Here is a 21,439-nt window from a genome sequence, read left to right on the forward strand (position 1 = left end):
TGTTTTCCATCTTCTTGTGGGCACATGAGTAGTGAGCTCAGTCTTGCTGAGTGCAAGCAGGGGGTTATGCCCAGCATCTAGAAATTAAAGGCTTAACCTTGTCTAGGCTGGACTGAGGAAAGGCCCTTAACTCAAAGATATCCTAGGCCAGCCTTGCTTCTCCTCCAGCTGAAGCACTTAACTGGTGAGCTGGGAAGGCCTCAGCCTGCTCTTCTCACCAACCCCTCCCAGAGGATGGCAGCAAGAGCTTTAACAGCACTGCCCTCCACCCTCCCACAAAGGTTTTCATATGCCCAGGACAGGGCTGAAGGCTCAGAGAAGAGCAATCAGACCCAGCACTGTTCCCTGCACTGCAAGCAGCCAGATGAAAAGCTGAGGGGTAGCTGCCCTACTTCAGTCTCAGATCAGCCAAGCAAGCAGGGCCTGCTCAACCCACCCCTGAAAACCAATCTGTGCCTTCCCAACTTCAAAAAAAAAATAAGCACAAACATCCTTCAATTAGCAGGCAGCAGCTTGCTAAAATGGTGACTAGACAGAGGAAAGCAAGCGTGTTAGTGAAGGGGGGGAAAAAAAAGAGAGTCAGAAACAGGAGTAAACAAGAAGGTTTGTTCTTGTTAAGTTTATTGGCATCATGTTTGTCTCTTTACATAAGAGCTCAGCCTACGTACTAGAATGTAGACCTCTGGAAAACAGGTAGAAGGGCTCCATTTAAGCAAGCTACAAACGCAAGAACAAATACCAGGAAGAAAGGAAGAGAGGAAAGGGACTAGATTGCCAAGTTTTCCCGTACCAAAAATCCAGATTAGCAGTCAGTAAGAAGAAAGGGAAGATTCATAGTCCAGGTCATTCATCAAGACACAGCTACTGCAACCCAGGTGGGAGAGGAGCTCCTTCCACAGGACAGAGCCACTGGGACACCTCAACTCTGGCTCCTTCTCACACTCGCTCCAGGATGTTAGGAGTTAAGCAGTAGGGGAGGTGAACAAATGAGGTCATTTCATAGCTGTATTTAATTTTAAATCCAATAATCCAGTGTGCATATCAATGCTGTTATGCAAATCTGAGAATTTAGATACAAGGAAGCCAGACAGATTTTTCCAGAAGATGAAGCCTTTTTGGCCTCAAAACAAGGCGGCTTACATAGTTCATCTCTACTGTACAGAATACTGCCTCTATCTGGACTTTGTGTTGCTAGCACGCTGCAGTTCACAAGTGTCCTCCTCACTTTCTACACAATCTGTGTTTCAGTACTTGAACATGTAATTCAGGAATTTTACACTAATTTATACATTTTAATTGGTTGCATATATTAACATGTACTATAAGATTTTTCCTAAAGAAGCATTACATAATACATGGATACTGTAAAAAGATCTGATTAGTTAAAAGTAACAAGCATTAACAGAGATACATACAAAACTCAACCTAGTTGGACTGAGTGCTGAGCTTGCAATGAACTATGGGTAATCAGCCTTTCCAGTTGCAGCCTTCACAGGGGAAAACACGAGACAGTTAAAAATGTATGTAACTTGTTACACAGATTACCTGTAAACAGTTTCTCTCCATTGGACACCTGGAATTAGATTCAGTTCCAAACATACATAAGAGTTTCCATTTTAAACTAAGAGAAAGGTCTGTTACCATGAAGTGTGATGTGGATGGTGTGGGGACGTGAGCTCTGAAGTGCGGGACTCAGATGCTCATGGGAGATGGGTGGATTTTGGCAGCTGGAGATGGAAATTTTTTTTTTTTTTCATTTTAAACACAGAAGAGGGGCTGTGTGTTTGAAGGCCTAAGTGTGATATTTGTTTGTGAAGGACTGTGCTCAACCCCTCCCTCTCCCCTCAGCAGCTGCAGCTTTCCGCAGAAGCCTTCACTCGGTCATTCTTGTCTAGTTTGATGGGTTCGGGGAATTCATTGTAAAGCTCCACTTCGGTTTCCTAGTGGGAGAGAAGGGAGTAGTTAGTGCCACGGCTCTACAGACATCTCCGAGCATGCAAGGAGCTGTTCTGGGCTGGGAAAGACTGTCACAGAGCCCAAGGCTGCCCACAGCAGCCGAGCTCAGCAGGCAGGACCAGCAGCAGCAGAGGGCACCCACCAGCCCCCTCCGTACCTGTTTAAGTGCGTTTCGTGCAATCGTCTGGAAAGCTTGTTCCACGTTAATGGCCTCCTTGGCACTGGTTTCAAAGTAGGGGATGTTGTTTTTACTGTAGCACCAGGCTTGTGCCCGTTTTGTGGTGACCTGGGTGGACAGAGAGCAGCATCACCACCTTCAGCAATGCAGGAAGGGAGTTTAAGGGCAAGGCCAGAGACTCCTCATATCCAGCCAGAGCTAAGACAGCACTGATGACCTCAACAAAACTACAGCCTTGAAACAGTGCACTGGAGACTGCTGCCCACCACTGGATACACTCAGCCCTGGGGCAAGGAGAACTACACCCAATGAAGATAAGACCACAGGACACAGACTGCTCAGACATCTGCAGAGCGGGGACTTGCTCCAATAGGGATTTCTCAGCAATTCTGGAGAAGGAGAGTCAGCTCCTCTCCTTGCATCTAGCCAGGAAGCTGCAGCAATCCTTCCACCAGTGGGCAGGAGCATACTGTGCACAGGCATCTGACCCATCCAGGCAGGAGAAACTCTTCCCCAGTGGCACACAACAGCTGCGCCACACTCAGGCACCTCCCACTCCCATTTCTCAGATAACCCTCCCATCGTGTTCCTACAAGGTCTCCCCACTCCAACAGTTTCCTAAGAGGAGGCTAGCAAGCCCCAGTACTCACTTGTCTGTTTTCTAGGTCAATCTTGTTTCCCAGCACAACAAAAGGAAAGTTCTCAGGATCCCTTGGACTGGCCTGAATGAGGAATTCGTCCCTCCAGCTGTCTAGGGTTTTGAATGTGTTGGGGGCCGTGACATCAAACACCAGCACACAGCAGTCTGCTCCCCTGTAGAAGGCAACTCCCAGAGACTGAAATCGTTCTTGTCCTGCTGTATCCCATATCTGGAGCAAAAGACAGGGCGGATAAGCCAGCTCTGCTCTGACATAGTCAGTCGACAATTAGGGCATTCCTTTCAAAACTCCCCACCAGGCATCTACAGCCCTCAACTAGCCAGAGAGGAGCACCTGAAAGCTTGGGAATTTCTGTAGGCACTAAGTATCAAGAGCCAGAAAAACCCTTCTAAAGATAGCTAACCCCTTTTGTGTTCTGCCTCAGCAAGGGACATATCCTTGTTCTGAGCAAGCAGGACTTGGGTCAGCAGATGACCTGCTTGCAGTGCTTGGGTGCAACCAGCACAGCCCAGACACCCCTCTGATGGCTGCAACAGGGCTTTTGTTGCCTTGCAGTCAGTCTCACCATGGAGAGATGAGAGGATGAGAACTTTGGATACTAGAGACATAAGCAAACTAGCAGGGTAATGCTATACCCACAGGACTCAGGGCAGCACAAGTAGCTGACCTGACTAAGGAGTCCTTTCCCAGCCCTTTGCAGTTCCTGAACACTAGAGACATGCATCTTTCTAACAAGATCAAGTTTGCTGACAGTACCAAATGTTGGTTTTTAAACTGGGCCTGGCAAAGCTGCTCTTAGCTGAGCCCAAACTGATCTTTGCCTTCCCTTGTTCAGCCCATGCACAGATTTGTAGAGAAGCCCAGCAGCACCTGTGGCCAAGTTCAGTGCAAACAAGATTCACACCCAGTATGCTGGCCCTGGCACCACTCTGGACTACACTGGAGCAGGTACTTCCACACAAGTGTGGTCTAGGCAGCCAGGCACCCCTGCAGCAGGGAGCAGAGTCACTCCTTACCTGCATTGTCACTAGCCTGTCATCCACCATGACCTCTTTTGTCAGGAAGTCTGCGCCTATCGTAGCCTTGTATTGGTTACTGAATTTCTTGTTCACATACTGGTTCATAAGCGATGTCTTCCCCACCCTGTACAGAAAGACAAAAAAGACTAGGTAGACTGTTTCTACAACTGTGTTTGAATTAACCACCCTGAGCAGAACATCCCAGTGCCCTTCACCTTCCACCACAGCCTCCTGGCCTTTCAACCAGGGAAAATATACCCACCTCTGCCAGAAGGGGCTTTTACAGCAATAGATGCCAAAGCCACATGCTAAGTAAGAGCATTAGCTACCTAAGGATATGAAGGATTACAACCTTGAGAAACCTTATTTCCCCATCAGTAATGTGATCCTTGGTAAGGAATATGCATCACATAATGATCATAAAGGCAATTTTGGAAGTGCCCCAAGAGAAACCCACCAGAAAGTCATCTTCAGCCTCTGCAGAAGGAGGAGGAACAGACAGACAATCTCAGCTGGCAACAGCTCACATGCACATCTGCCTGGCACCCAGAGTTTGGAGATCCTCCCCAGAGAGCCAGCTTAGAGGCTCACATGCCCTCTCTGCAACTGAGAAACACTCCCTGATCAACAGCTTGCTGGGCACTGTGGTATAAATAAGCCTTATGTCATGGGAGTCAGGTTACAGCCTGCACAGCAAATAACCTATAACAGCAGAGCAGACTCCTTGCTCCACAGCACAGAGCAAACCCTTTCACTCCAAGGGGCAGGCTCTAGCCAGATCAGACAGAAGCTAAGCAGATGGCTCAGTATAAAGTGTCTGACAGAGGTAGAGTTTTAAGAAGTCACCTAAGATTGCTTACTAGCAGGTGGGTTGTTTTTGTTGTTCTGTGGTTTGGGGGCTTTTTTTTTTTTAATTTAAATGAAGTACTCATTTTAACATCACACATCCTCCTTGCAGAAGGGCTATCCAGTTCTGTTACTGGAGTGGTCTACCAGCCACATTCCCCCCATTTAATATTGTGGTAGGACTTCAATATATTAAACTCCAGAGACATTTAGGACAGAGGGTGGTGAAGAGTTCTTAAAGCTATAAGGTAACACAGCTATCTGGGGCTGTAACATCCCTCCTCCCAGCACTGTTGCGTTTCTTACAGTGCATCCGGCTCTCCCAGTCAAGAGCACTGATCCAGCCAGATGCTGATTAGCAGTTTAAAGGCTCCTCCACTTACCCAGAGTCTCCGAGGATGATGACTTTCAGTAACACTTTCTTCCTAGAAGTCATCTTTTACGCTAGAAGGGAAAAGGAACAGTCCCATCAGATACCATTAGCACATCATTCCTCTAGGCAGAAAGCATCAAGTTTGGAGTCCAAGAAGCCTGACTCCCAGCAAGGAACCAGCAACCGCAGGGCCCAGCACTCCTGGAACCAGACTCCTTCAAATCAAGGCTACACTGGAGCACTAGCCAGGTGTTTGCCCATTTCACAGGCAGGGCCCTGTCAAACCAGTAGTGGCAGCTTAACACCAACAGGTAGATGAGCCAAGCACTTGTCCTTTGCAAGTACCAAGTCCATTTTGGACCCTATTTCCAGGCCATTTTGTGGGTATACTAGCCTAGGCCATCTCCCTTAGCCTCCCAGGAGGCAGTACAGTAAAGCATATCAGCTCCCAACACAGGCTAATTCTTACACATGCTGCCAAGTGAGATGTGAGCAGAGATGTGTCTAATAACACATTCAAGCTTTATACTGTTCAGTGGTTTCCCAGTAGAAAAAGTAGAAGAAAAAATAGGTTCCCTCCACCTTTCACGTTCACCTTGGAAAGCAATAGCTTTCTCTAGCAGCTGTGCTTTGTGAAAGTGTTGAGTCCCAAGGATACGCTGTGGTTGAAGTGGTCACAACACAACCACACAGGCCACCTGAAGAGCGGAATTACAAGGCAAACTGTTACCAGACTCTGCGGCTTTGCTGAAAGCATATGAAGCTAACTACTGCCACCTCACCTTCAGTGGAAAGACAAGTAAGGCTACAGCGACAAACCTCACAACATTCAGTCTATTGCTCTGTTAGACAATGAGTTGTTTGGTCTGTTGCATCCTGCCATGACTCTGGTCCACTTTATAAGCAGGTGGCTCTAAATGAGCCACCAATGGCCTATCCAATTAGCAAGAGTGAGAGTTGAGCTCAAGAGATTCATGCTTACTTGTTCCCAGGTCTCCTTCAGATTAGTGAAGAAGCTAGAAGTACCTCAGCTGCAGCAGGCCGGAATATACTTCTGGATGTGCTTTAACACAGTGAGAGCAAGTACAAAGTCTTGCTATTAGCAGTTGAGCATGCCCTTCCTACCATGAGGCCCTTCTCCCCACCTCTGGGGAAGGGACAAACCATTCTTAGGTGCTCGGTCTTGATCAGATCACAGACCTTGGTTTGGTACCGACCCGGTCCACAACACAAGGACTCTCTGGCTTTCCTTGAGGGGCCCTGCAGGTTTTGTACAGCCAGAGGAGACAGAAGATGGTTACAGCTGTGCTACTTGAGTTCAAAGACCCTTACAACAGGCTTCATGTATTATGCCTTTATATGGGGACTTGGTTACCTTAAAATTCCCACCCTGCCATACCACATTCATTACACCACACAACTCCTCCTCTTCAGGAGCTATTCCTGATTTCACAGCCAAGGAGGCCTTCACTTCTACAACACCACGGATACTTCTGAGCAGCTTGATCCTATGCATTTCCTGGGATATGCAACAGCTTAAGCTGCTACATAACTGCAACCTGCTTCATCCCACTACTGCAGGAGGTAACATGCTCCAAGCTGTAGGAGCCTCTTACTAGATGCAGAGTCCAGCTGCAAAAGGTCTTAATCATCTCAAGCTTTGAGTGTTAGAAAACATGTAGTCTTTTAGACTCTGCCATCAGCAAACACTGCAGCAGCTGAAGCAGCCCTCCTGCAGCCACCATAGGTAGCAATGCACTTACAGCTACACCTTGTTGGGCTGCCCCCACCTCATGCATCTAGTGATACATCTAGATGGGAAACACTGTTGAGAAAATAACAGCCAGAGGCTGTTGAGTGAACAGCAATGACAGGCCACCCGCAGAGCTCAAGCTATCCTTAGATGGGTGTTAAGAGATGCCAGAGAGCCTGCACAGGACAGTTTCTCCAAGTGTAAACACCTCTCCTTTCCAAGGCTGTCTATGCTTGACTGCATTGCTCAGTAATCCAACTGGCAGCCCAGCTATACTAGCTAAGATATAGCCAGCTGAAAGTTGTCAACAACCCCAAAATTTTAGTCCTGCTTCTGTTCTTGCCAAGATCCACACTCTATAGCTTGTCTCCTCTATAGCCATGAGGAGAACAGACCATGTAAGCTCCTCCATGTAAGCTCATGTAAGCAGACTGCACCTCCTGTGTTTTCAAAGCACATAGCACAAGTGACATTTGTGCTAGCCAAGCCAGAGACTTCTGTAGCACAACCAACCCAGACGGAGCAAGAAGCAAGCAAAACTTTAAAACAGCTTAGACAGCTGTGTACATGAACTGTCATGGAGAACATCTGTATAGGTTCAGGTCCAGTGTGAGAGTCACCTGTTTTCCTCAGGACAGAGGAAAACAACTCACCCTGAAGTGACTGTGCCAGAACCCAGCATGTACTACTGCTATTTTCTTCTGAGTGTTTTCAGTATCACTTGCCACTGGCTGCTGCAGCTCACTGCTTCCTGATATTTGAAGCAGCTTTGGACAAGCTGGCATTAGTTCTTATGCTCTGGGAGGGATTCGCAGAGACCTAAATTACAACACTAAAAATCACACTGGATGCTTAGCACCCAAGTTCAACACAGCCTGAAGTCCCACTATGAAAAGAGGGGAACTGCTCTGTCAAGTCTCACCACCTTGAAAGTAGCTCAGCTGAGCAGCTACCTGCAGACATGGGAAGGAAGTCTGAGTCAGACCTGACACTGCCTTCTTGTCATAGCTGACAGGCTACCCCATCGGTGTGACAGGCTACTACTGCCTCATGAACACCAATCAGGTGAGGCACTCAGCTTCCATGCCAGGTGATGCAACGGATATGAGCCATAGCACAGAAGGAGCTGCCTCAGCTTGGTATTTGGTTTGGGCCATAAGACAGTGAGGAACTCCAGTCCTGCCAGGAGCCAGCAGCAGACACTGCCCAGAATTCCCCCACCTCTGTTCTACTAGGCTTGTTCAATGCTGCTTTGAAGCCTAGTCAGTCGATGGGCCAAGCCCTCTTATTAATCTTCCCATGACAGGTATGATCAGGCCAACACTTCAGAGTTTTTCCTTGCCCTGTGTGAGACCTTGCCTTTGAATAGGAGGCCACATCTCCAGGTCTTGGAGGAAGTACCAGTGTTCCATCTCCTGTAGCCTTCCTATAGAAGGAAACCCCTCTAAGTGTAAGTAGCATCAAATTCCTCTCTATAGCACCACCTTTGCTATTTCTCTTATCCTTATGTTCTGCGTGGCTGAGCAGGTCTCCAACAGCAGCTCCAGTTTTAAAGCAACTATTTCTGCTAAACAGAGGTCTGATTGGTCCTAGTGAGATCTTCAATCTAGATGGATTGAAGACATCCCCATTATCTTAAGTGGGGTTTCTTATGAAGCAATCCAAAGGGTCAAACTACTCCAAGGACAGGATACCATGCCTCCTCCCAGCCCCAGCGTTTTTAGCAAGCTGAGGTACTGGAAGTAAAAGACACTAGCACTCTCTGAAGGTCCAGCAAGTGAAGCCTTACTACAGTCTCCTTAACACCAAAGGATTTCGGTGACTTCAGCTCATACTAAGCCAACAGCAAACACAACATACGCATGGCAGAGGATGCTTCCACACACTGCAGTTCAAGTAAGCTCAGAGATATCTCAGTTGATCCTGGCTATAGCATACTATTTGCTGTGTCAACAGAACAAGGTGCAACCAGCCAACCCTGGGCCACATTCGGTACTCAAAAGTTTGCTTGCCTGAAGTTAGAGGCAATTTATGACTATTCCCTTGTTAGCACAGGCTGTTTCTCACATTACATTGAATAGGTTCATTACTGACTTGTGCCCCAGAAATGGAGCCCACATACACGCTCTTAGCTACATAGATCTCATTTCTGGTGAACCTTGCTAGTACAAAAATCAGCTAAGGGAGACCAGGAAGAATATAGCTTTAGCTCACAGATGAAGCAGGTTTGAACACCTGAAGGAACAGTTAGTTGACATGAGGAGTTTTTCCAGTCACACCTGGAAGAAACATTAAGTTACTAAACTAAGCTGAGATGTAGGCTGTGCAGGGTTTCCCCTGTGCTCTTGCAAAGAGCAAGCTCAGCTTCTGTTGAGATCAAAACTGTGATAGTGCTGAATCAGCAGTATCCAAGTCTTACACTATTTTGCACTATATATGCAGCTTGTCTTGCTTTATGGTATTTGGTATAATTACTCTAGAGCAGCATCCTGTAAGAGTCACACAAGCCCTTAAGATGGCAGTATGCGAGCTCACACAGGGCTCACATCCAGTCCCAGGAGCGTTTCTGAACTAATACTTCCTTTTTGAGAGATAATCATGAAGAAAAACCTGTTTGTTAAGATTTGATCCAAGACATCAGTTTTGTTTTACACTGTGTGAAGTCTCTTGGAGCAAGGTCACCTGCACAACTGCTCAGAACACTGCCTACCAGCACACTCAGCTAGCCCTGCTCAGGAGCCATCAGAAGCTTCCCATCAATCAGACCAGCCAACATCATTCTTCCTCCTGGCTTAACCAGTGCCAAAGGAATGACACAGCTGCCTCCAATTCAAGAGAGGAGTCCTTCCATTCAATTTTTAATGCCTATCCCTCTAAGCAATCAAGCCATTAACAGTATGTTGACTCTCATGAGTTTAAGCTTGGTATAGCATGCTCTCTCCCACAGCAGTGTTAATACCTTTGTAAGGCTGGCCTGCTGGAACAGCAAGGGAGAACCCCTAACATCTGACCTGCAAGTGTTACTGGCTTCACTGATCTGAAAGGAAGAGTCAAAGACTGTCCTATGAAGCTCCACAGTGCTACAGCTCCTCAGATGCAAGAGCAAATGAAGCCTATGCCAAATCTAATTAGGCTTCCCATGTTGCTTCAGAGTACATTACAACTGTCCTTTCACTTGCTATATTAAGACAGCTGCTTTAACTCAAAGCAGAAATGGATGGTTAAGAATTCCTTAGAGATATTCACATGTGTCAAGTCACAATGCAGGCATTTAATATTAATTAGGTTGGTACAAGCAAAGAACAGTAAAAGCTTGCATTGATGGCCCACCAGGTCTCTTAGATTAGCTGTTCTTTACAGAAGTAGGCCTTGCACTAAGAACACCCTGTTAAGTTGCTCATGGACAGTTTTAGTATTGAGAATAGCTAGCCTTGGGGGGGAAATCTCACCTGCATGGAGGATGAGCTCCCTAAGCAGCAGCATAGCCATACCAGTCTTGAACCTGCTGACAAGCTGCTGGAGCAGTGCTTACTGTTGCAGCTTTGCTATTAAACAGTTCAAGTCCCAATCCTAACCAAGAACCAAAACATGTTTATGCAGAGGCCAGAAGAACTGGGACATTTGACCGGGAGTTCTCTGCTCCTACATCTAACAGCTTGCCATCTGCACCTTCCACTAGAGACCAGCTGAATGCTGAAGCAAGACTGTTAGACTGCACCTCTCACCTTGTGTCCTTTGCCAGGGATATTTAACATTATGCTGACAAGACGCAAACCATTAGGTGAGTGAGCATCAAGCAGAGCTAAACTCACTGTGGCACTTACAAACACCTAGCGCTGTTCCCCTGTCCCAGCAGGCAGCACAAGAATAAGTAGGCGTTCCATAAAAAGGCACATTTGAACCTGAAGCAACACAGGTCTGTTCTGGGTGCTGTGGCTGGTAAGCAGAGCATTCAATTCAGTATATCACAGGACCTTTAGAAAAAACACCCAATCATGAGAAAGACAATCTGGATAGATCAGTACTCCATTAGGGGATACCACACACTGCAGTGGGCTCACCACAGTGACCAGACTGAGCAGAAGACAGCCACGCTTCAACGCTGGAAGAATCTTCTGTGCTGAAGTGCAGCTAAGAGCGTTTCCAACACAGAAATACTGCCTCTGCTCACTGTTCTCTCACATGGGGGAGGCTTCAAAGCATTATGTCTCTGTACTACACCAAAGAGCTATTTTTATTCCCCCCCCCCAAAGGTTCCGCATTTCAAGGAAACTGAAGCTGGAAGAATGAATCAGGACCTGCTCAGATTAAACCAGTTTGTTCCCAGAAGTAGGAAGTTCCCTGGCATGCTTGGCATCTCAGGGGGTTATGTCTGCTTAGACCTTCAGCCACTGAAATAAGATGTTCACTGGATGTTTATCCTGTTCTTACAGGATCAAGCTCACGACTGGCACATATCACTAGCCCCATGGTCACATTGTACCCTGCCATGATTTATCAAGCCAAGTTTAGTTGAGGCTTTGAGTAAACACATGAACTTGTTCCAATTCACCTACCCTGAAAACGCAAGGCCTCATCCTGAGGAAAGGTAGTTAGTCTGCAATTGTCATTAGTTGAGCAGGATCACAGTTCCCACTTGCAGAGCACCCAGATGGTCCAGACACCCTTTTTATTGAAGCCTCAATCTGCAATTGCAGCAAGAGCTCAAGGTGGAGCTGAACAAATTTTACCAATACAATTTAATAACAATAGCTTGGTTCCAACTACCTGGTCATACAGACATTGCTAACAAGGTATCTGCTAATGCAAAGCTACAAGTGCCAGCCTGAGCAATTCAACATGAATGCCTGAGACAAGCAGATACCAGCCTTTAACATCTCTCACTCACATTCTGAGAGACACAACAGCCCACAAGCAGAAGACCTGTCCTTTCGGCTGGGGAAAAAGCTGAGGGCTAGCCAGAGAACAAACAGCAATGGCTGTTACTTTCATATGAATATGGCTTAAGAGGTGCCAAGCTGCTTTTAAGAAAGAAACTAGAAATAAGCCTGCCTTTGATTTTTTTTTTTTTGGACTGCCACAGAACCTGCATATTGTCCTTATTTGAGTGCTCTACAAGTGGAACGAGAGCCTAGCATCCTCATGCTGAAGACTGCTACAGAAGCACATGAAGTTTTAACAGCAAGTTGAGTCTTACATTGACAATGGCTGCACAAGCAGGACAGTACCCTCTTCCACTCCCATGACAGGTCTACTAGTAGCTCAGCTTCCCCAGCTGGCTCCAGATCCCATCTAGGAAAGCCTCACATTTAGTGGGGACATGTGCTGGCTTGTGCTTAAAAAGTTAGGAACATCTTACCATTCAAGTTGACAACTTGCAAGAACTGCTGCCTGTAAATGGGTTGCTTTTTAAGGCAACGTGTTCCTACAATCCCTACAGTCAAAGGTGCTTTAGAGGTGCTTTCAGACATCACTGAAGCACCACAGAGAAGCAGTCGAAATAAAGCCCACACCAAAAGCAGCTGGCAAGATATTCCTGTGACAGCTTCAGAAGGGTACACTAGCTGCTGCTGCATGAGTAGCATCTCAAAACTGCTTTCCACCTCCTTCCTCCCCACATGATTATGTTGCTGTTCTAACCAACATATTCCCTCCTGTTGGTACCCAGCCAAAAGCTCAGGCACAGATCATCGTTCCCTCCTCAGGAGGAGCAGCTAGGCTGCCTGCTACTTACTGCAGTTTCACCAAGACCAGGCTTCTGTCCAGTTGGTGTGTTTCCCAGCCAGCCCTGTGAGGCAGGAATTACCTCTGTTCAGGGAGCTGAGAGCCTCAGCTACAAATTAATTTTGATACCTCGTGTAAAACATTATATTGCAAGTTGTCAGGTGTAGGTATGCTGTCCAGTATCTCCCACCCCCACCTGAGAGTCCTAAGCCAAAAGCTTCACCTTCTTGATGAACAGCCTAGACCTCTAGATGCTTGCTAGCACACTGACACAGCTCAGATCAAAATAGAATCTTAAAACATGTTTCACTATCCTGGAGGAATTGGCTTTTTAGATTACAGCTGTCTGCAGTAAGTTTCCACCTCATTTTGAGGGTGGAGTTGCAGCCTTCAGTGCCAGAGGAGCTGCTCTAGGACCAAGTGAAGCTCAGGAACCAGCCAGCAGCAGCCAGCTACAGCTCAGCCATGCAGCTTTGAGTTCAGTTCACTGGCTGCCTCAATGCAAGTACCAAACTGGTGTGACATGGTGCTAACAGCCAGCTGACCTGGTCTGTGAGCTAGCTACCAGATGGCCATGAGACCAGGCCCACACACATACTCTGCTGCATCCTGCTCCTGGATAACATGCTCTTAGACAGCTCAGTGCTAAAGAGAGAAGGATGGGGCAACATGCAGCTTGGGGAAAACAGGCAGGAAACCCATCTAAGAAAGCAAAAGCTTTGGAAAGGCTGCAAACAGAACAGACTCTTGGTGTGACCAAGGAAGCTCCAGAGCCAGTGCTGGGGAAGACACTCCTTTCAGAGGCAATAAGGTGCCTCAGACATATCCTCAAACCCCAACTGGAGGCTCTAGGACACATGCCTGCTGTAGGCAGGAGCTCAAAGAGCTCCTTGGAAAAGAATATGCCAGTGACCCCTGTGCCATCTGCACTGGCAAACTGAAGGCAGAAGCAATGCCACTGGTGCCCAGTATGAGCCATGTCTGCAGTGGAATCACAGGACTTGCACATGAGAAGGGGTCTGCCCTGGCTGAGGTCTCAGCTCAGCTGCTGCTCTGTTAGGGCTGCGAGTGCTGAGATTTGGAGAGCACTGCATTCCTGAGAGGCACTGATGCACATGATCAGTCAGGCTCAAAGCCTGAGTTCTCAAAGCCAAGTTCTCCAGTCCAAGCCTCACTGATTCACAGCCCTGTTACACCTCCCGGCATTTCTCCAGATCAGAGTTGGTTTATGCCTGCACAATGTTTGAATACTATATGTGGAACTGACCAAGTTTCTTGCTCTAAAGCTGCCATTATCAACTGTGACTCTACCCTAAAAAAGTCCAAACTAGGTAACACTAGCCTCCACCCCCACATCCAGGAAGGTGTAAAGTTTAGAAACTGATATCTACCAGTTTAGATATCACAGCAGCGGCCTTCTGTCGAGGAGATATCATGTTGATCTGACTACATGGTTTGAAAGTGGGAGCAAAACACACACAGAAATGCATTTACTTACAGTACCAAGGCAGATGTATCTCTACATGTTTAGTCAGGCCACCAGTGTGCTTAGGAGCAATGGGAAAGGTCTGGAGGTATTTCTGGCTGCCTACAGAAACACTACTTTGCCCAGACTGCTGCTTAGCCTAAGCTTACAGCAGCCGTGTAGGTTTTTCCAGGTGATAAATGCCCTGAACCAAAGGGAGGGAAAGGAGTGTAGAAAGCGTCCCTGGCAATGCAGCCAGCTATGCTGGACAGCCATCCTGGATGACTTTGCTCCTCAGCAATCTGAGGACAATCACCACCATCTCCACAGCAGGTAGGTATTTGGAGACTGCAGCTCAGTGCAGGAAAGCCCTTTTAGAGCTAATGCCACACAGAAACAAGACCAGGATTCCCAGGGCTGCTGAAATTGTAGTCTTTCTGGGTACAGTTGTCCTAGAACCTGAAGAGAAAGCCATACCCAGAAGCTTCACTGAAAGCTGGATGTTTCCAGTTAAGTTTTAGTCCACCAGTTCCTCCAACAGCTGAAGAGCCCTTACACTACAGGATATCTTTCTCTCAGGAACGGACAGACATATACAGAGCCCTGATAGGCTGACAGCAAGTGTCTGAAGATCCCCATCTACCCTTGTTTCAGAGGCTCAAGTTATGTTGTCATTCAAGATTCAGTATTGCTGTGCCCCTACCTCCCAGGAGGAAGCCCTGTAAATCCTACAGGATTTCAGGTAGTTCCCAGTTAATTTTCCCCAAGGATCAAGCTGTTACAAGAACAGGCATGCTTACTTTAACACCCCTCCCCCTTTATCAGAGCAAGCTCAACTTCCCCTATTCTGCCCTGGGGGAGACAATCTCAGGATGTGGGAGGAGAGTTGAGCACATTGCTGGCTGCTGGGAGACACTAGGCAACAAGCCATGTGTCTTGACTAAGGGCCTTGCCTACGCAAAGCATTTCAGTTATACCAGTATAGCTTCCATGTTGCCATGCCTCTACCAGAACAGTCTCCTTGGTGGAGAGCTGCCAAAGCAAGACAAGTCTTATACTACTAAATGGAACACAGCTATAGTGCCCATACAGCCTGGTTTATACAGCTATGCCTGTCAGCCATTTGGCACACAGCCACCCAACCAGCAGAGCCAACCAACAGTTTCAGTAACCCCTGTAAGAATACAGGTGGCCCAGCAAGGTTCTCACATCAGGCCATCCCATCAAACGTGATTCCTCCATTACTTTCTATAAATCAAGCACAGTGCCAGGGACAGCTGGGTTTTAATCTTCATGTCCAGAAGATAAGGCGACCAATTCAAAATATTGCAAGTTAACCAGGCCACTAAGAAACAGTAAAGTTGTTGGATCTTTACCATATCTGACAGTATTTTTCAAGTACTCAGATTAATTTCTAGTTTTGTCTACAGCTTCCTAAGGTTTCACACATTCCTGTCATGCTTTCAGTTTTAGAATAGCAAATACAAGGTGTTAGATAACCTTTGCAGTGGTAAACAAAGCACAGATCTTAGACCTTGTCAGTGGTAAACAAGCCTTGCTTATCTACTCCTGGCTGTTAGCTTCCACCAGTTCCTAGAGGCTGGGCAAGAAACAAGTGACTGAAGGGAAACTTTGACTAAGATTCATGGCCCTCAGGAGGCCTGCCAGACTCTGCAGCTTACACCTGAGGTTCAGATCTGAGAGCAAACATTGTCTCTCCTGCAGCAGCAGGAGCTTGATAAAAGAGATAGTACAAATACTGATGGGAGATCCTACTGCCAGACAAGTAGATATGGACAACTACCAGACCGACACTAATGGCAAAAACCTTACTCCTGTACATCTATTCCAGGAGGTCCAGTTCTCAGTAATGAGTCTCCTAGGGAGGAGGCTTCCTCTAGGGACAGTTTGCAATCTAAGAACTAAACCTTGATGTGCGAGCAGAACTCCTGATCCTACACACACTCAATACCTCTTACTATGCTAATGCAGTTTGCAGAGCAGGAAGGACAAGTATTTCAGTACTAGTCCCAGGATGGGAGTGTAACAGGTAGCTTGCCATGACAGCTGAGTCAGTGCCTAACAAGGAATTCCTACTGTGGAAACTCTGTTTCAGACACATGCTTCATACCCTCACAGTCCCTACACAGATCCTGCATCAATACTTTACCAGCTCAGCTATTCTCTTGATGAAACTCCACAAAGGACAAAAAACCCCACTGCAGTGACTACAAGAGAGCAGTGCTGGTAAACTGCATCTTGTTATGGGTAGGAGAGATCAGGCCTAGGCATGCCTCAGTTACAACCACCTTGCTGCTCACACTTGAGGCACTGTTACCACTCTGCCACTCTGGACATCAGATATCATTATCCACGGTGTCTGGGAGCCAAGAAAAAGATACAGCTACAGAGCCAAGTGATTCAGCCCATTTGAGGGAGACAAGCACCAAGCGTGTCCCTGTTCAAGAGGATGCTGCTTCCCAGCTGGAGACAGATCAAGGGTTCAGCACAGACTCCTTAGACAAACTGGTAGCCCCAGCAACCAAGGTCCACGTACTCCAGCCAGGTAACCTCTGAAGGCAGCTCCAGCTGCCTGCCTTCACTAGTCCAGTTTGTCTGCCAAGCAACCAGAGTTACAGTATGCAGTTATATAGGACAAACTCCAAAAAAATACTGGTTTTTTTACTGACAATGTAAAGATGTACTCAATTTTATTAATAAAATTCCTGCTTGAAACTCATGCAAGTACAGTTAGATACAATTAGTCACCTTAAGCTGGCTTAAGTTGGCATTTTCAATAGTTATGAGAAGCAAGAGCAAATCACTCACTACATCAAATGCCTTTAAATTATACAGTTAGAAATCTGTGCCACAAGTTTACAATTCAATCCCATCTCAAAGGCACAGTGCACCCCTCCTGAAGTTTCACTGCCTTGTGAAAACAGCCATGGCCTGAAGAAGAGGTTCCCTAGCAAGAGAAGTCAAAAGATATTTGAGATCAGCTGTAAATCAACATGCTCCAGTGGCCTTGACAAGCTTGCTTCCCTCCCCATCTCTGACCATGAGTTAGCAACAGCAGTGTTGACACAGCTTCCCCCATGGACGGAGCGCTCATTGCTGGCACCGGAGAGGAGGAGGAACAGCGCTGTCTCACAGGAACAGCGCTAACAGCAACAATGACATCACCACGGCAGATCTCCACCGAGCAGAAAATGCAGCAGCACACTGGGTTCAAGTGCTGCATCGTTTCAAACAGAGCACAAAAGCAACAAGCATGCTGGAAGCCAGAGAGCAACCATGTGATAGAGGGGTATTCCTTCACTGCCTGCTATTTCTGAGGAGCACATGTGGAGTCACTGACCTTGGGCACTCATTTGGAAGTTTTATTCAAGGTGCATTTAAAGGGAAATACGATCTTCAATAGAGCAGCTAACTGCAGAACTGAAAATGGTATATTAACTATTGTCATTTAATTAATTAGCCATACCTAATCCAGTTTTGAGATGTGCAGCCCATGTTTGGATTGTGACCCTTTTATCCTCACAATCTACTGTTACAACTTAACTAAGTCTGAATGCAGACTGTTACACAGCAACTACAAAAGATCACTTCAGGCAGCTGCAGGGGGAAGTGAACTGAACTCCAACTCATCAGGCAATTAAACTGCCATTATCAAAACAATGCTGTGACAGGATGAAGTACTTCAGCATCTGAAGGATGCAGGATTGCTGTCAGACTAGCAGCATGCAAGCAAGTGCACTAGTACCCAGCCAAGTGCAGCGTTTAACTAAGGTCTTATCTGGACTCCCTTTTACCACGGCAACAAGCGTTAAATTACTCTACAGCTCTGCAAGGGAATCTTTGGTCCATCAGGCCCTAGCAATGAGGCCTTAAGAGGAGTTCAGGTCACAGTGGAGGAGAAGCCCAGAAGACACTGGGGAACACTGGTGGCACGCGAGGTGAGGCTTCTGTACATGTTTATCAAATGCTCAGTTTACTTCAGTTACTGAAGAAATTGTAATAGTGTAACAGCAGGGACAGCTACCAGTAAGTATCTGTGAGCCCACACATTCACCAGTTTTAGAGAATGCTAACACTCAAGTGCCTTATTCCATAGCCTTTATTCCCAAACCAGGGCTTGCCAGACACCTATCTCAATGCAGCATTTAAAAATGCACCCTAATCAAGCACAATTTTGTTTACAGCCAAATGTTAAGTTCTGCATAAACTAGTCTCATTTTCACAAGAGAAGTCAGACCAAAATCCCATACATGTTAGAGACAAAGCTATTTACAGTTTTGCACAGATGGTTTGATTGTAATTGTCATGTTTCCTCAAGGACAAGCTTTTCCAGAGATTTGCTCCAACAGGTAATTCACATGACCTTCCAACACAAGAGTCTTAAACAGGACATTTAAGAAGGTGCTGCACAAATTGAATCTGGTAGCCCAGATAGGCATTCATTTTGGGTAGCGAACCAAGCAAAGTGGTGTCTTCCCAAGGTGATTTCAGGGAAGAGCCTACAACAGAGCTTGTAAGTTTTCCACTTTCAGTTAAGGATTCAATGTTGTAACATGTCTGTGCTACTCGGCACAGTTTGATTCACTGGCTTTGGTAAGAAGGTAAGGATCTCTGTAGTATAGTTTCTGCACCACAGTTAAATTCTTAACTTAGCACCTTTGCCTTTTAAAGTACAACTCTTAGTGTGCCATGTTGAGCTATTACCAGGGTATTTGAAGACATGGACCACTACATGACACCACAGAGAAGAGGGAAGTTTGATGTAGGTACTGCCTTGCACCTTATCAATTATACCTCTCACTGCAGGTAAGCAAGAAACTGCTATTGAATTTTAAAGTTTTCCTTATTGAGGGGTCAGATTAACCCCATCTTACAGCTTTTCTATGCTAGGAGTATTAACATAATAGCACCAAGAAAAAAAAAAAAAAAAAAGCAGAGGCAGCACTTCAAAGTAACAGTATTAGAGCTGCTTTGGATTCTGAGGACTCAGGCCAGGCATGGTGGGTCTACTCATTAGTTCATGGAGGGCAAGTCATGTGTTCAGTCAGCTGTTGGAAGTCACAAGGGGGGGGGGAAGACAAGTATACTTGTTCTTCCTGAATAAGTACAGCAAAGAAGCCCTGATTATTTAACAAGGAATATTCAAATGACTCCACCTACTTTAACCTCAAATACAGCTACTGAGAGAACAAGGTACATTGGCTCCAGTAGCCCGGCTCTACGGGAAGCACAGCAAGGCTGCAGTTTTTATCATACGCTACTAGTGCCATTGCAGCCTGTGAACATGGTATAGCCGCAAGTAAGCTTTTAAGTCACAGCCAGCCAAATGCTGTGGCACAGCTGGTTATGTACCATTCCCCTAAGAAGAGAACTCTCTGCTTCCACCAGCCCCAATTCCCACACTGAAACACACAGTGCTAGGCACAGGCCAGAGCTGGCCAGCCAGTGGCAAGTATTGGGAGCTTTAAAGCTCCATATTGGCAATTGTCAAACAAAAACCAGTTTGCTTACAGTTGGGAGGGCTGTGTTCTCAGTTTACATATAAAAAACCTCATACACGCATTTCACAACAGCTCTGCTTATCAGCAAGTGTTTTCAGGGAGATAATACTGAGAATTCCAGCTTTGACTCAAAGGGTTCAAGTTACTGGGCAAGACATACTCATTTTGAAGCTGAGGTTACCTATCTTATTTCAGATCAAGACAGCCTTTTTTACCACTGTTTTACTACTAAAATAATCCCTCTATTTCCAGGGAAGAGAGTGCAGTTGTCTTAAGTACAACAATTAGGTATTTCCATATTTATTAGTCTATATATACCTGGAGACTAATAACATATCTATCATTTAATTTACCTTATTATACACTCCCAGCCAAAAGCACTTCTAACATCCACTCTAATGCTTCCTACAACTGACTCAGGCTTTACACATGCTGAGAGCTACTTTCGCAATAACTGCCAGTCTCTTCAGCCGTCTGTTTTGCCACATTAATTGCTCCCAGGGCAGCCTGCTCATTTTAAAAAGCGATATCCAGCGACCACCCAGAGCAGCATTTCACCACCCCATCCCAGCGCTTCCCCAGAAACCAGCGCTCAGGCCACCTTCGGCCACCAGCTGCCCCAAAGCCTCTTCACGCTTTGAGAGGAAGCTACAGCAGCACCACATGTCACAGACAATACGCTCTCCTCCCTGGGAGGTACCACTTCGGGCCTCTTTAAACCTCTCGGGAGAGGAGGCTCCCACAAAGGCCCTGAGAAACGCGCATCTCGGGAAGGCCTGCGGGTTCCCAGTCCCGCGGCGCTGCGCGGAGAAGCCCTTTACCGAGGAGACCCCCGCAGCCCAGCTCTATTGTTCCAGGAGAAGGGACGAACCAGGCCCGGCCCGGCTCCAGGGAGCTCGGCACCCAGCGCCGCCGGCCTCCTGACCCCGCCACGGGGGCGGGCGAACGCCGTTCCTCCCCGGCAGGCCAGGCCCCGGTGGTGGAGTCCGCCCGGGGAGCACGAAGGCAGCGCCTCCCCCGCCGCGCCCCCCTCCCTGCGGTGAAGGCCCCAGCGCTCCCCCCCCCACACTCGGCCGCGGGGAGGGGCCCAGAGCGGCGCCCCCCGCCCGGCGGATCCCGAGGCCGGGGCGGAGGCGCCACCCCAGGCCCCGGTGTGAGGGGATCCCCGCCCCGGCGGCACGGCCCAGCGCCCCGCAAGGCCTCACCTGGTGCGTGTGCCGCGGCGCCCACCCGAGACTCGCTGCCACCCCCCGCTCGCCTCGGTCGGCTTTAATGGGCCCAACCGCCTCCCCTCTTTCACTTCCGCCTCCCCCCGGCAACTTCCGGTCACGGGGCCCGCCTGCTGGCCCTGACGTCAGCGCGCCGTCCGGCAGCCAGCGGAGGGAGGAGAAGGGAGAGAGGTGGCGCGCGCGTCATGTGACCGCGAGCTCTCGGCCGCCATGTTGGGCCGCGGAGGCCGCGACGAGGCGGCGCCTCGCAGTAGTCGTGGGACCCGGCGGCCTCCCGCTGAAACCGGGCGTTTATGTGGGACCCGGCGGGGGCGCAGAGGTTGCTTGCGGTACCCCACAAGCTGCTACGCCCGCACGGGCACAGAGGGCGAGGGTGGGAAGGGACTTGCTGCCTCTGCGGCCTCCCGTCACACCAGAGCTGCTGTCAGCATGGCAGCGCTGCTGCCAGCCACAGGCCTTTCGTCAGAGGTCTGAGGTGAGAAGGAAACAGCTAGAGAAATTTTCCTGTTTCACGTTTTCAAAAATAATGGGGACATAACGGCACAAATCTGTTCTTTGGGATCTTTTTATTTGTAGCTGTGATCTGGAGTGAGGTAGTAGCAACAGCATTTGTCAGGAAAAAAAGTAAAATATGACAATTTAAGATACCATCAGGTTGATTAACTGGGCAATTACCAGTTCCAAGATCAATACTGCAGGCAAATAAGACTATATA

At 47.6% G+C, this 21,439-nt stretch overlaps 1 protein-coding gene across 1 annotated transcript; it reads right to left on the reverse strand.

The window, feature by feature from the left end:
- Positions 1 to 604: 604 nt before the first annotated feature.
- On the reverse strand, positions 605 to 20,845 carry RAB7A (RAB7A, member RAS oncogene family). The gene is made up of 6 exons (XM_075762096.1): positions 20,701 to 20,845; positions 5,042 to 5,102; positions 3,810 to 3,936; positions 2,785 to 3,003; positions 2,114 to 2,242; positions 605 to 1,940 (listed from the first exon to the last, which is right to left on the reverse strand). Exons 2-6 carry the CDS (start codon positions 5,092 to 5,094, stop codon positions 1,845 to 1,847), a joined length of 624 nt encoding a protein of 207 aa, XP_075618211.1. The 5' UTR covers positions 5,095 to 5,102; positions 20,701 to 20,845; the 3' UTR covers positions 605 to 1,844.
- Positions 20,846 to 21,439: the final 594 nt, after the last annotated feature.

The sequence above is a fragment of the Balearica regulorum genome, chromosome 10, assembly GCF_011004875.1.
Source record: "Balearica regulorum gibbericeps isolate bBalReg1 chromosome 10, bBalReg1.pri, whole genome shotgun sequence".
Lineage (NCBI taxonomy): Eukaryota > Metazoa > Chordata > Aves > Gruiformes > Gruidae > Balearica > Balearica regulorum.

What these genes read in the sequence shown, in the direction of transcription:
- RAB7A (XM_075762096.1), bottom strand. Translation starts at nt 5,094, where the DNA reads ATGACTTCTAGGAAGAAAGTGTTACTGAAAGTCATCATCCTCGGAGAC. An exon ending in ATCATCCTCGGAGACTCTGG is followed by an intron (nt 3,937 to 5,041) that starts GTAAGTGGAGGA and finishes CTTTCTGTACAG; the next exon opens with GGTGGGGAAGACATCGCTTA. An exon ending in ACAGGCTAGTGACAATGCAG is followed by an intron (nt 3,004 to 3,809) that starts GTAAGGAGTGAC and finishes CTTTTGCTCCAG; the next exon opens with ATATGGGATACAGCAGGACA.